General features: G+C 38.6%; 1 protein-coding gene across 2 annotated transcripts; it reads left to right on the top strand.

Annotated features, from left to right (window-relative positions):
* Positions 1-2,862: 2,862 nt before the first annotated feature.
* fgf5 (fibroblast growth factor 5) lies at positions 2,863-14,683 on the top strand. 2 transcript variants are annotated; one of them, XM_044112520.1, is made up of 4 exons: positions 2,863-5,046; positions 8,436-8,539; positions 13,705-13,808; positions 13,899-14,544. In XM_044112520.1, the coding sequence occupies exons 1-4, from the start codon at positions 4,845-4,847 to the stop codon at positions 14,074-14,076; spliced, it is 588 nt and encodes a 195-aa protein (XP_043968455.1). In that variant the 5' UTR covers positions 2,863-4,844; the 3' UTR covers positions 14,077-14,544. The 2 variants fall into 2 exon arrangements, with proteins under 2 accessions (XP_043968455.1, XP_043968454.1); XM_044112519.1 differs by having other exon boundaries at positions 13,705-14,683.
* The last annotated feature ends 218 nt before the right edge of the window (positions 14,684-14,901 follow it).

Raw genomic sequence — 14,901 nt, 5'->3', positions numbered from 1 at the left:
CAGAGACACCAACAGCTTCAAAAAACAGTTTGCTGCTTTGTAAGGGCATTTTAACATCTGCTCTCTTAATCAGATGAATTTGTCCAACAGAAACCTTCCTCATTATGCCTTTATCTGCACAAACCCATCTTTGTTCTGAATCAGCCACAAATCTCTTCAGTATGATGACGCTTCAGTTTCCGTTAAATATTTAATGTTTTCATACCTTGTCATACAGCACTACACTATCTGATGATTTTTGTCAGCAGACAGATCCTTTATCTTTCCCATATTGCTTGAAACCTGTGGCCTGCTTATTAATAAGGAACATCCTTTTTAAGTAGATTTCCTTTAATTGAGCTCACCAGACAAACTAATCAACCAGCTCTCTGAAATTAATTATAGTGATTCAAAGAGCCCTGACACACAATTCCATCTATAAATTTAATAGCACAACAAAAAATGTAATCTTTAAGACACTTAAATCCAATTTGCATAATAATTTGGAACACAGTGTATGTACAACGTTTTTGTCTTTCATAAAAAAAAAACCAACGGATCCAAAATGCAGCAGATGACCTTTCATTGGCTCCTTGTTTGCTATTTATTTGTGACTGATAACATTTAAATTTTTTAATTCCTCCTCTTTCTGGAGCAGATTGAAGTTATTTAGTTGTAGACTCAGATTGGTGCCTTTATGATTCTAGAAATAAATATAAGCAACAGAGATCTATCTGCAGACTGTCTGACCAACGCTGACCACCAGATGAGTCTTGTTTTGTTTGTGGCTTTCGTCAGAGCTTCCAGGGAGTCATGCCTGTCCTCATATTGATTATTATCTGCAGAACCTGCTGTCTGTTGATTACTGACTCTATAAATCTGCTGAAAGCTGGGATCAATCGAGCAGAGGAATCAGTCAGGATCATCTGTGTTTATGCGACTTGGGGGGATTACCTCACTGTTGCTGGAATGGCCTCAGAGGAATGGCTGACCGTTATAGAACAGTGGGACTAAACACCGCCCCGCTGTTTACATAAAAGGTAAAGCAGGCCCAGCCCGGCCCGGCCCAGTGTGCCAGAGACAATTAGGCCCCTGTACCGGCTGTAATCCACAGGCGCGTGAGCTAATTAAATTCAGACATTGCTGGGCCCCTTAAAACAATGAGGGAGGGATTACAGAGAATGCATGCCAAGATAGAAAATGAATAAGCATAACTTGGACTGATCTTCAGACGGACGCTGGAAGATGTTCCATATTTGAGGCTGTGCTGGACGTTTCCATTGGCTGTCATTTTGAATGATGAAGTCATAAAACAAACCCCTCATAATCTGTTTTAACTCTTCAATTTTTAGATTGATAATAACAACATACTCAATTGCATTTTAATTTCACTTCTTTTTAATGAAAAGTTTAAGAAGCTGAACAGTGAATCTACATTGTCTCATCCCAGGCTGTTGCATCAACATAACGCAGCATAGAGTTGAACATTTCTGCACATCTGCACCAAGTAGGTGGATGATTATTTAGCCTTCACAGTTTTTCTATCACCATTAAAAAAGAAAAGTCAAAGATGGAAATTATTTGATTAATGCAACCCATGTACCACATTTAAAAAAAATTTAAATCCAAGGCCATGAGATGTTTCATAAAAACTGGTGAAAGACTAAGAAAAATATTTGCATATTATAATTCAATGTATTTTGACAATATCCTCTGTTTTAAAGATAAAATTGTTTCTTTCACTTCTGATTAATATGTATATTAATATACAGTTGAACTCATTTTTATAATTTTCTGTTTTAGGTCAGTGAGAGTTAATAAAATTGTTCCACAAACCAAATTAACTCAATAAGGGTTTTTATTATTTTTTAAAAACTGATTTAGTTCTTTCTTCAACATAAAGCAGAGCAACTCATTCGAGAAGACAAGGTGAGATGTATTGTAATGTTTCTTCTTCCCAATACTTTATTTGATGAGCTTCGAACCAATCCAACCCTTCCTACTAGCAAGACAGGAAGGTTCTGATGAGTTAATAACCTTATGATATTTTTATTATGAAACATAGAAGCAAGGCACAGACAGCTGCTGAGGTTGTACATTTTAAAAGTGTTAAATTATGAACACATAAGGCTCATGAATGAACAAAACCAACATGGAGCATGGACAGTGACACAGACACTGAAGGAACAAAGAACGCTGCAGAATCCAAAGAGGAACAGCACAAACTGAGAGGCTTAAGTAGCTCAGCAAACAGGTGAGAAAGGAAGACAATCAGAGCACACACAGGTGGACTGAATGAAGCTGATGGGCAGCGAAAAACTGGCAGGTGGAGCAGAAAGACAGGAAAACATGAGCACAGCTTGAAGCAGGACAAAACACAATAAACCAAAAAACTGAACATGAGGAAATAATGTACATACATACATAAACATGGTAGCAGAGTAGGCCTGAGGCTGCTTTAATTAGTCTCAGGTCTAATTAAAATAAGACAACTTTTTCTTTCCAATATTATCAATATTCAAATGTTTGATCTGCATTTAAAATCTGTATGATTTTAGACCCAACCAAGAAAATATTGAGTTGAGCATCACTGACAGGTGCAGGTGACCCTGGGTAATCTGCTGAGCAAATAATCTCACTACTGTTGGAAATAATAGTTAATTTACTTTTCTCAGTATATTTGTTGTTACAGTAGATGAATTTAATTAATTTCCTCTATAAGATAGAAACAACCCTGGAGAAAATCAAGCATATTTTTCCATCTGAAGACATAAAATTATTACATTTTGCAATCTATTAAATAACAGGACAAATGAGAAAAATGTAAAAAGCAGAAAATAAAGATGTTCAGATCTGCACACCTGGCCTGTGGCTCTGCAAGCTGAGCCTGATTGGACTAAAGTACCCAGAAGAAGGCGTGTCTCATTTCTGACACTGTGTATGTGGGGTGTGTGTGGGTGTGTGTGTGTGGGGGTGTGTATGTGTGTGAGAGAGAAGACAGACAATCCAATTAGTCTCAGCCACAAAGGAGGCCATCGTTATCCCCCACCTGCAGCTTATCAAACCATTTATTGCTGCTTTTGAGACTTTGGTTTTATTTTTGTGAGGGGAAAAAACTGTTGATTTGGTTCAGAAGAATTTATAAGTGTAAACGTGATTTGTATATATATTTTTATACACACACGAACACGTCTTGCTGGAGCTAAAATCCTGTTTCCTGTGATATCCATCTTTGGTTTTTTTTCTCCCCAAGTGATTAACTAAAGAAATTTAGTCCAAATTGTGTGTTTGAAACAGGATACTAGTAAGGAGCATGAAGAACCGATTTAAAATGAGCTGTTATCTAAGCTATCTGATGTGTCGACACTACATTGTGTCTTCCTTTAGGATTCAGAGCCATTTTGTACCAGAATGATTCAATTCTCAGAGGTGAACAGCTCTAGAAACTGTAAATGAGTGAAAAATTCAAATAACTTTACAAGAAAGTTGCACATTCCTCAAGTTTTAAATAATTTGTGTTGTTAAAAAGCAAACACAAGTCCATAAAAAGAGAAACGTTCATGTCTTTGTCCTCCGTTTTATCTCAGTGACCATGTTTTCTGACCTACTTGTCAGTCTTCATCACCTGTTGTTGAACAGATCTGCAACAGCATTTAAGAACTTTATTTTAAATGTTTACTTCTGCAACTTTTTAATCACGTAACAACAAACTTAGTGCATTAGTTTAATTTTAATATGATTGAAGTAGTGGACAGAAAAAAAAACTGTTTTCTAAATGTTTGTGCATGTACAAACAAGATTTGCATGTACAAATCCTGTTTAATTTTCACCTAATTCGTAAACAACGTAATTTAATCTCAGTGTAAATCCAGCTGTTCTGTTTGTTAGAGAACTTTAGTGAAGAGCCTGAACAACCCAAACCCAGGAACACAGCAGACAGGTCAGGGAGGGATTTAAAGGATGTTAGGTTTTAAAACAAACTCCCAAGCACAGGCGGACTGAGCCCATTTGGTGCCCTGGGCAAACAACATTCAGAGCGCCACCAGCGAACAGACGCAACTGCACCAAACTCCAGTTGTTTTGTGCAAAAAATGTTAGAAGCATATCAATTTCCTTCCACTCACAGTTATGCAAATCAAACATCAAACCAAGACAATTATACTTTATGGTCCTCTGTCACTTAAAAGCTGAATAAAACTAAAGTTTGTTGCAATGTGATAAGGTAAAAACTGAAATGGAAGTGAAACAGTATCGAAGACTCTGTAAAAATCACCAAATTCACTAGGATTGGCTGTTTTACTGAAGGATTAAGTTTTTATTCTGTCTATACCCTGGACATGCATTCCGCTCAGAATACATGATTCAGCTCTTCAGCAGCCGTGTGAAGGTAAAACATCACAAAACCTCAGAGCCAGTGTTTAAACCCATCTCTGGGTCGGAGATTTAAGCTTTTCTTTATAAAAGGGGGTGAGACGTTCGTCCTGCATCTCCGGGAACAAACCGACCCACTCCCGTTCAAAATATTTTTTCTCTGTGCGTAAAATGCTGCATCCTGGCGCGGAGGATCTCTTGGAAAGACCTCCGTGTCGGTGGAGCTTCCTTCACGCCCTGCTGCTGTGGGTCGGTGCTGAGCAGGAGTGGCATCTCGGCGACAAAATCCCGCTGAAAGAGCGTCCTTTAGAGCCCAGGCATGCATGAAGCTGTGAGCTCACTGGCGTTATAAATATCCCCAGCAGAAGCACCGCGGCCGGAGTAATGCCCACCCGCGCCGCACGCCTGTGCGCGCAAACCTTCTGGGTTCTTGACCTCGCCACTGGATCGGTTAAAATGCAAAACGCGGCGTGTTGAGTCTCCTGCTGGGAAGAATGAATCTTCCTCTCTGCCTTCTGACCTTCGCTCACTGGATTTGCGCCGCGGCCGCAGCGCAGCGCGCCTCTTTGCTCCTTCAGGAGGGGATCAGCTCGGGACGCAGGACCTGCAGGCTCTACTGCAGGGTTGGCATCGGCTTCCACCTCCAGATTCATCCCGACGGCAGAGTGAACGGCAGCCATGAGCCCAACCAGCTGAGTAAGTCTTCCCCTGCATGCACAAAGCAGCTCAACTAAACGTCTGGACGCGACTCTTCTTTATCCCCCTAAGTTTCCTGGTTATGTTTTCATGAATGTTATTCCTATAAGTTGGAACAATAATGGTTTCCACGGGAGCAGGGGTGTGAAATATCTCAGCACAAGTCATCAGGTTGACGAGCCTCGTTTGTGTCCGTCCGGGATGTTGGCAGGTAGACTATTTGTGGAAGTAACAGGTGCAGCTCTGAGGCACCGGGATGAGCGCGGCTGCAAATCAGCGTGACTGACATCACAACAACGCGACTCCACTGCGCAGCAAAAAAAATAAATGCTGTTTAAACAAAAGCAGCATTCAGTTTGTCTGATAAAACTTTGAAGCAGAGGAAGTTAAACTTCCTGATTTCAAACGCATTAGAATGAAACGCGGCGTGATGGACGAAATTAGCAACAAAATAAATATTCGATGGACATGATGTTGGGCCTCTTTGTGGATTGTGCGCAGGTTGCAGCAATAACTTATTCCGCGTTTATGCCCAAAGAGACAAAAGCGAGGACATTTTTCTCTAATCAGAAATGCAAAACCAAGTAGTTTAGATTTTATTTTTAAAGGTAAATAAGAAAAAAAATAACATGAAAGCTGATTTCTTATTGCTGAACTGGTAATCTCCCCCTGAGTTCAGATAAATGCGCACAGATGTAAAATCCTTCCGTTCACCGATATCCTCTTCAAATTTTAACATTACAACTGCAAACGTCAATTTAAGATTTCATGTTACAGGCCCCTTTACTGTGATACCCTGAATAAAATCCAATGCATGCAATTCACTTTAAAATTAACATCATTAGTTATTATTTAATAAACAGTTCAAGTGTGTGTATTTTAATCTTAGCATAAATCCAGCTTTCTTTTTGACAGGATGACTATATTCATGTGCTCTATAATGGTCTTAATGGAAGAGGTGCAAGACAAATCCTGTTGAAAAAAATCCCATTTTCAGTCAATCAGGTAACACAGGAACGAGCTGCTCTGGTTAATTAACATTTAAATCAACCTTTTTACTCTACTAGTAAAATGTGTGAAAGCATCAGCTTGAACACACCTGGGAAAATGTCAGTGGCTGCAGCACAGTGCTGTTCCTCAGTATGAGACAGAACGGGGGACATAATAACAGGTTAACTCTAGGGAAAACCCGGCGGAGGATCCAAAAGGTTCCAGACTGGGTGGAGGTTCACCACCCAGCAGGACGACCAGCCAGAGATACAACTGGATGCTTCAGATCAAAAGAGTGGCCCAGTCAAAGTCCAGACCTAAATCTAATTGGGAATCTGTGGTGACATTTGAATATTGATGCTCCTCATTAGTGTGTGTGTGTGTGTGTGGGGGGTGAGGGGTGTAATTAAAGATAATTTTAGTAATCAATCATTCTGACTACTAATTAGTTAATTGGATAAAAAAATTCATTTAACCACTTCAGCATTTTTATACAATATTAGATCTAGATTAAAAGATGCAAATAAATGTATAATTTAATTCTTATTTTAAAAAAGACAATAAACATTTTATTGTTTAAAATGCAGTAACACCACAATCCTTTTGGTTTTGGTTAAAGCATACTTCCATACAAAGCTGTTTTTATCTTAAATGCAAAATGTATTCTGTGCTGTTTTAGCTGAAGTACTGCTCTGAATATATTGTTTTTTTCAGCAAATGGCCGTTTTTGAGTCTGTGTTCTCCAGTTAGCAATTAATCGATTGCAAAATTAGTTGAGGTTTATTCCAACAATCAACTCATCCCGATGCTTTTAACTAATCCAACTAATCGTTTCAGCCTTTCTCTTCATCCAGTTGGACCGAGGTTGAGCTATTCTGCTAAGAAGAATGGGCAGAAATGTCAGTCAAAAGACCTGCAGCTGCAATTTCTGCAAAAAAAAAAAATTCTGCAGTTTTCACTCATGGAGCTGAATCCAAAGGCATGTTTAGATGTCATGTAAAAATCACATAAAATCCCATAAACACTGATGTTTGTAACTTTAATGGGACAAAATATGTAATAAGCATGAATTCTTTTGTAAACCATTGTGTGTCTCCTGGTCAGAAACCTGTAAATATGTTTCAGTTTTTATTGAAGTTTGATGAAACAGGCGACGCTCCCTGTGGAAGCGTACATGTGTCTTCATTTCATGGTCTCTCTTCACAGTGTTGTCAGGTTACATCGGTTTAAATGCAGCAGCCATCTGTGTGTGTGTGTGTGTGTATGCAGTCTGGCGGGCAGCAGATGAACACGAGTCAGGACGTTTTAAATTTGGAAGTTTGAATGAATCTCGGAGATAAAAAAAAATGCAGAGGAGAAGAAAATGATTTTTTCTTGCATTCTGGTTTTGTTCAGTTTTTACAGACAAATGCTGAAGAGATTTTCTGCCAGTTTGCAAACTTGTTGTTTTTAAGTTATGACAGTTTTTTATTTTCCCATAGTCTATGAAACATACTATGTGTGAAATACAGCTGTATGTGCATGAGTACACGTGCGACCCTGGATAAGCGTCTCAACAGTTATGACAGTTTTTTATTTTCCCATAGTCTGATTTTTTTTCTCAACAACCCACTAATACACTAGAATACACCTTAACTTTTATGTTTTCATCATATGCATTGCTTCAAAAATATAAGTTGCAAATAAAACATAAAATTCTCCTTTATTTCAAACCAAATTAGTCCATATGAAAAGGAAAACATAAACATGCAAACATGAGACTTTATGTAGCTATCATAAAATATTCAGTTGTTCCAGTTTTATAGAAGCTTTACATATACCTCACAAAGATCAAAGCTCTTATTGAGAGGCATGAAAATTTGGGACATTCATGACAAGCATTTGACTTACAGACGTCCATCTTGGCCTGAGAAAGACTCTCAATCTGTGATGTCCAGACGTTTTGTCAGGTGGGTCAGTATTTGAAAGCTGAAACTATGAGGATTGATGGGGAAAAGAAGAGAACAGTGTCATGATTTGACTGCTTTAGTGTGTGGGATTTACCTGGGAGAGGTTTAATCGAGGTCTTTATCTCAAAATGAAATTATTCCACATTTTCCCTAATTTATTTTTCTGAGCAACAGTCAACTTGTTCGTTCCGGATGCTGTCTTCTGTAGGTAAAATATGGAGACCGCATAACCCATGAAATAAAGAAAAATCCAAACTATGACCAGTAAGTATTGATATCTGTCATTACTGATGTTTAAGCTCTTCTGTTGGTTCAAAGTGATTTCAATATGAAGACTAACAGACTTTTTAACATGCAGCTGAATCGAATAAAAGAGCTGATGTGACAGCTTTGGAAATAAACTGATTTTATTGTCCTTCAGTCGTCCAGATGTGGTCTTTGTCTTTCCAGGTGTTCTGGAGCTGATTGCGATTTCTCAGGGTGTCATCGGCATCAAAGGGGTTTACAGCAACAGATTCCTGGCCATGAATAAAAGAGGACGGCTTCACGCCACCGTAAGGACTCCACACACGCCACAAACTCCTCGCATGTTTCACAACGCAGCTTCTGATGGGAATGTTGTAGCATCAGAACCCAGTTAAACGTTCCAGAGATTCCACTGACCTTCCCAGTCCTCTGGTAAAGATTCTCTGATGTCCTCACCTTCATCGTCCTCTCCAGGCCACAGAAACCACATCAAGTGGAAGAGTTTCTGTTTTGCTGCTCAATCATTCATTATGTTTATCTTCTAGTCACAGCCCTCTGCATAATGCAACTCAAGATTCTGCTTTTTAAAGCTAAAACGTATCAGCATCCAACTCCTGACCAGGACCAGCCACACTGCAACAACACAAAATCTTACCAAGTATTTTTGGTTTAGTTTCCAGTGCAAATATCTCAGTATACTTGAATTAAGACAGAACTAACTTAAACATAACTTTTCAGCAAGAAAAGTACTAGTTACACAGGCAGATTATTTCACTTACAACTCAAAATGCAAATCTTTTAGCACCAACCAATTTACACACAAATTGGTTGGTGCTTAAAATTCTGTAACTGAAAATTCCCTGCATGAGGTTAGCTTAGCCTTTGTTCATGAAACGTTGTGTAAGACGGCCCTCTAAGGTGGCTCAGTGGATATGATATACAATAAATAATGCAAATAGGAGCAGCAAAAACATAAAACTTCAGCATATACTAAAATCAATTTCTGATCATTCTGAATCGATTCAGAATTCTCAGATCTAGGAATTGCGATTCTTTCTGCACCTCTCCATGTAACCAGTTCTTTCTTATCAATATTAAAGAACTATTGACTCTACAAAGATGACTCCACAATATCGCTCTGAAAATTACTTGGAAGTTTGTTTTGTCTTATTTCAAATGTACTAAGATATTTGCTCTATAACTAGACCAAAATACTTAGTTAGACTTTGTGTTTTTGCAGTGCAGCAGGAGTACTTGTTTTCCTTTTATCTAACATGAAATCCTTGCCTGTTCTTCCTTCACGACTGCAGCATCCTTTGCTCATGAAAAGATTCTCCATGGAATTCCTTCCTGATGGTGCTATGTTTGTTTTATGAGTTTGTGCTGCTTGGCATCTGCAGCAAAAAGCCACAGAATCTGACGTAAGCATGTCATGGCGCTCTTGCTCTGCTGTAATCTTTAGCTGCTGTTTTGGAGGTTCTTAAATCCCCCCGAATGCACAGCAAGCTGAAATCTTGCCGCAGCAGCTTGGCCGGCTGACCAGACAGCGGTCAGAATCACCAGCAAGTCATCTGTGGGAGCCTTGGCAGGCGAACAGATAGAAGCGACTCCCGGTTAGAGAGTGTTAATGGGAAGAACAGATTAAGTCCAGTCTGGGACGTCTGATAATATGCAGCGGAGCGAGCCACCAAGAGAAAATAAGTATGGCGGGTAAACAATCAGCTGGAGGGCAGCAGGCTCAGAGCTGGACAGTCTGCTGAGAGTCGATGCCCAGCATACTGTTTCAGGAAATCATGTCAGTGGGAAGGGATGAGCCGTCATTCCTCAAAGTAAATACTCAGTTCCACTTTTGGGATAATTTGAAATATCACAAGCTGTGTTTCCATCAGAAATGTGTTCAAAACTCTGTTGACAATGTTGGGGAAAAAAAGACAGAATTTCATATGCTGTTTCCATTAAATACAAAATGTAATTAAAATCACTCATGAATAAAATTGTTCACATGATAAATCATTGGAAAACACGCTGAGCAATCATCTTCCTTCTATTTCTTGTTGTCTTCTTCATAGTTTCCACCAGTAGTAACATCCAGTTGTTGATCATGTGACTCATGAGATGTCAAAAATGTGATGCTTCAATTGCAGTTTTACACATACATCAGTATCGATACGGCTGAAAAACCACCTCATCCTAGAGCAAAAACGTTTTACAAAAAAACATGATTTTTAAAAAAAACTATATTCTTCCATTATGCCAATTTAGGAATTCCACTTTGCACAACCTTATGGTAAATGAAAATGCAGCTGGAGTTAAACAAATGCTCTATTTGGGGTCTGAACCAGACAATGACTAAATGTAAATACCTACAGTAACCACAAAAAACTATTTCACATTATGGAGAGCCACTGCTGAGCAGCAACAGAACCAACCTCTCTTAACCTTAACAAAGATCTCATTTGGTAGTTCTTGGTGAACCTCGATGGTTTGAAGAATGATTTATCTAAATAAATCTTTGATCTGCAGGAGCTTTAATATTGGCATTTTAGATGAGTAGCAGAAATTTGTTCCTTTCTGTTTTAGCCTGAGGAGCAAAGATCTCCAATAAATATTTGCAGAAGTAAAACACAAGTCTGGTGTTTACGGAAAACCTCAGGCTTCACATTCATGTTACATTCTTCATCCTCTGCATTCGTATCTTCAATACCAATGATAAATCTAAACTCAAACATGAGACAAAGAACGTCAACACCAGAGAGCATAAGTTGAGATAAGATCATATGTGAAGAAAAACATAATTAGAGAAGATTTGTTGAGTCATATAGGTCATGTGAAAAACTAGAAGACTGTAGTTGTGTTTCAATTGATCTTAAAATTTCTGAACTTTTAATTGTGAAAATAAATGGAAAAACAGCAATTTGGAAAAACTCAAAATTGGAGTGTAGATAAAGTGATTATTTTGGCTGAAGTAAGATTATTATGCTTTGCAAAAGTGCAATGAAAATGTTTTTTTTTCGCAACAAATAACTCATATGATCAACAACTGGATGTTGCTTCTGGCGGAAATGAAAAAGAAGACAACAGGAAGTGGTGGGAGGATGATGGAGGAACATGTCTTTTAATCACGGGGTGAATAAACTAATTCATGTGTGATTTTGATTACTTTTCTTTTTTAGTGGAGTCACAGCTCTTGGAAATTTGTGTTTTTTCAACATTAGCGGAATATCAATAAAGTTTTTCATCCATTTTTAATGGAAACACAACTAATGTTACAAGAAAGAAAAGATAACCTGAAAAATGATTAGATTAAATGGATGAGACAAGAGATGAGATAAGGAATGACAACATCACATATTTTGAGTTGATATAAGATTAAACTGAAATAGGAAGATTAGATGATTTAAAAACAATAAGACTAGACAAGATGAGGAAAAGAGAACACCTAACCAGGCATTCGATGACATGACATAAGGTGATTCAAAATTAACAATATTAGGAGTCAAATTACAAGACTTCACAAGAAGAAACAATAAGAAAAAGGTAAATTAATATTTTACTAAATTAATCTTTAAGACAGCAACATTTCTCACTAGGCTCAGGAAGAAAAGGATCAGTTCACGTTTTCTCTGAAAGATGCAACTCCCAGTCTTCTGCCAGATGGCAGAGACTGAAAAGATAAGTGATCGGGTGGAGGGGGTGTCATCACAGATCATCATAAACCCAAGCTGATTTCCTTTGCAATGTTTGATTAAATAAATTCATTAGCAAGAGCTTGTTTGAGCAAAAGAGACGTGATTGTTTTCATTTTATTTAGATTCAGACATTCCCTAGAAATAGTTTCTTTTTCCTCCCAGCTGTGCCTGAAAATCAGCAACTTTCAACCTTGTGCATTACAGACTGTCTGAGTAACTTCAGAACATTAAAAACATCTCCGTTCTGCAGATGTAAATATGAACAACAAGGTGAAACTTGTCGCTCGTGGGAAAAAGTCTTGAGGAGTGTGACCAAGCTTTAGGATTCAGCCAATCAGATCTGTGGAATCCGCCTGCAGCTAATGGACCTGTGAAGGCCAGCAGGCGCGGGGTTTCTCCTCTGCTTGCGTGCCTGGGTGTGAGAGCTCATTGGTGCACGCTCCGGCGGCTTTGTTTCCAAATGTCGAAATCCCTGACTGGTACCAGAGCTGGTATGTTGCTCAGTTCTGTTAAACCGCATCATTCCAGCTGTAGCGACAACTCTGGAGCGCCGAGTAATTTTCTAATCATCTTTAAAAACAACAGCCCAAAGGAAGCGTTGGCCACTTAGAAAAACTCAAAGGGTTGTAGTGTTCCGCGACGAGCCGCTCTGCGCTCTCCTGTGACTGGCATGTTTACCGAGCGCTGGAATGGCATCATTTTCTGCTAAGCTGCGCTCTTCAGCAAAGCAGAACTGTTTGTTTTTCTTCAAAATGCCATGAGGTTCAACAAGAAAAGTCAAACCCCCGCAAGAAGGAAAGCATCTGTACATTCCGAAAGTTTCCCATCAGGGATATTCTTAGGTACAGCAGGGAACACCTAATGGGTTTATTTCTTTTCTGTGTTGTTCTCTGTTTTATGAGAACAGAACAAGTTTCTCTTCAAGGTTTGGTCCAATTTGTGAAGCATTTCCACTTACTAAAGTCAGAGTCATTTGTGGAGCAAGTACAGATATGCTTGGAGAATGTTTTATCTGCAAAGCTGGGATTTTTAATGTGAATGCAATAAATACACTAAAAATTTAGAGCTACATCTGTATAATCTAACCTAAAGTGTAAACCAGATTACACTCTAATTTATAGATAAAAGGAAAATAGAAATTACCTCAGGAACTTTAATATAGAAGAAGGATTTTTAGCTGCTAATCGAACACATTGGTGTGTATAAAAAGCAGGAGTTTTGGATGTTTGTTGCTCAAACTTTGTGCCACATTGGGCAATATCTTAAAGTCGGAAGCGCTCTAGGCCCCAAAAATGTGATTAAATGAAAAAAAGAACAGATTTTTGACCTAGCAAACTTTAAACTACACTAGCAACATGATGTATAAATTATTGTAGATCCAAAATATAAACAGGGCTTTGCAGAATTGTATCAAAAGAAAAAAAACAAACAGTTTGCAGATGTTGTCTGGTTATTTCCCTTTCTGCTCTCACCAACAAGTATAAGTATATTTTTTTAATGTTTGTTATATTTAGCTAAAGTTAAATAAAAGCAGAATTGGCTACACCTAGTAAACATTGCTGGATATAAGTGGTTCTATGTACAATAAAAAGAAAATAAATACTTTGTGTTGTCTTTAACATTTCCCATTTTAAGAAGAGTTTTAACTGAGTAAAAATGAAAATAATGAAATAAATGAAATCTCCGAGAAGGAATCAGAGTGTTCTGCAAACAAACATTTATTTTAAAAGGCAACTTGTTTGAACTTAAATCTGCTAATACCTTTTATTTTCTCTCTTTCTCAGGAATGGTTCTCAGACGACTGCAAGTTCAGGGAACGTTTCCAGGAGAACAGCTACAACACCTACGCCTCTGTAATCCACAGGAACCAAAGGACCGGTCGGGAGTGGTATGTTGCCCTCAATAAGCGGGGGAAAGCTAAAATGGGCTCCAGTCCGCGGGTCAAATCCCAGCACGTCTCCACCCACTTCTTACCCAGGGCCAGCCTGCATGACTTTACCCAGAAAGGCTTCACCATCACAGAGCGGAGCAAAGAGAAGAGGAAAGCACCGCCGCCGTCGCCCCCCAGGACCCTAGCCGTGATCCCGAAAGCCCCCACAGGACCAGTCCAGAGACACAGACAGGTCAAATACTGGCCCAAGTTCAGGTTCGGATAAGTTTGCAAAGGAGGGACCAGAATAATAAACTTTAAATAAACTGGACTAAAGTCATTTCTGATGCTCAAATCATTCCAGGATTCTGTGTGGCATGGAAAACAAACCCAAAGGACTGCCAGGAACACTCACTCAACCTGACGCTCGGATCTGTGGTGACGGGTGGAAGTTTTCTTTGCACTTAACTCTGTGTTGCTCTGTCCTGTTGTACATTATCACTAATGTTCTGGTTATTATGCTTTTAAAGCAGAAATCCTACCTGAACACATCAGGTAACAAGTTTTTGTTTTTATATCGAATGTTACACAAAACTGTTTTTTATGTCTCAGATAAACATCTTGTTTTATAATTCTTATATATTAAAAAATCTGAAAAAGCATGGCTGCATTAAATCAAATAAAGTTGGTTCACAGGTGTTGATTAATCCTGGAGAAGTTGGTGTGGATCCAATCAGACACAGAACTTTCCAACCAGGAGGTAATCATTTCTCCCAAACGGTCCTGGACTGACTGTCAGTCCGACGCATGTTCAGAGATATCCTCCAGGTCCTCTGGATAAGAGAAATAATTGAAAAAGTTATTATATATTTTAATAAATATGAAATGACAAATCCATTAGGTTTCACTCTTTACTTCACAGACTAACGCATGACCATAAACACATGCAGCAGCTTTGGGGTGAAGACGTCAATTAATCTGGTAGTTTGGAAACTAAAATATTTGATGTTCAGACACCAAAACACAGGAAATACAGTGAAACAAAGCTTTAAGTTATTACATACTTGTCTGTGGTTGTAGGTTTCAGCTTTAATAGAAAACTCAAATCATA

Source organism: Gambusia affinis, linkage group LG03, assembly GCF_019740435.1.
Source record: "Gambusia affinis linkage group LG03, SWU_Gaff_1.0, whole genome shotgun sequence".
Taxonomy (NCBI): Eukaryota; Metazoa; Chordata; class Actinopteri; order Cyprinodontiformes; family Poeciliidae; genus Gambusia; species Gambusia affinis.
Note: the sequence above shows the minus strand (reverse complement) of the source record. Positions and strands in the feature narration are given on the sequence as shown.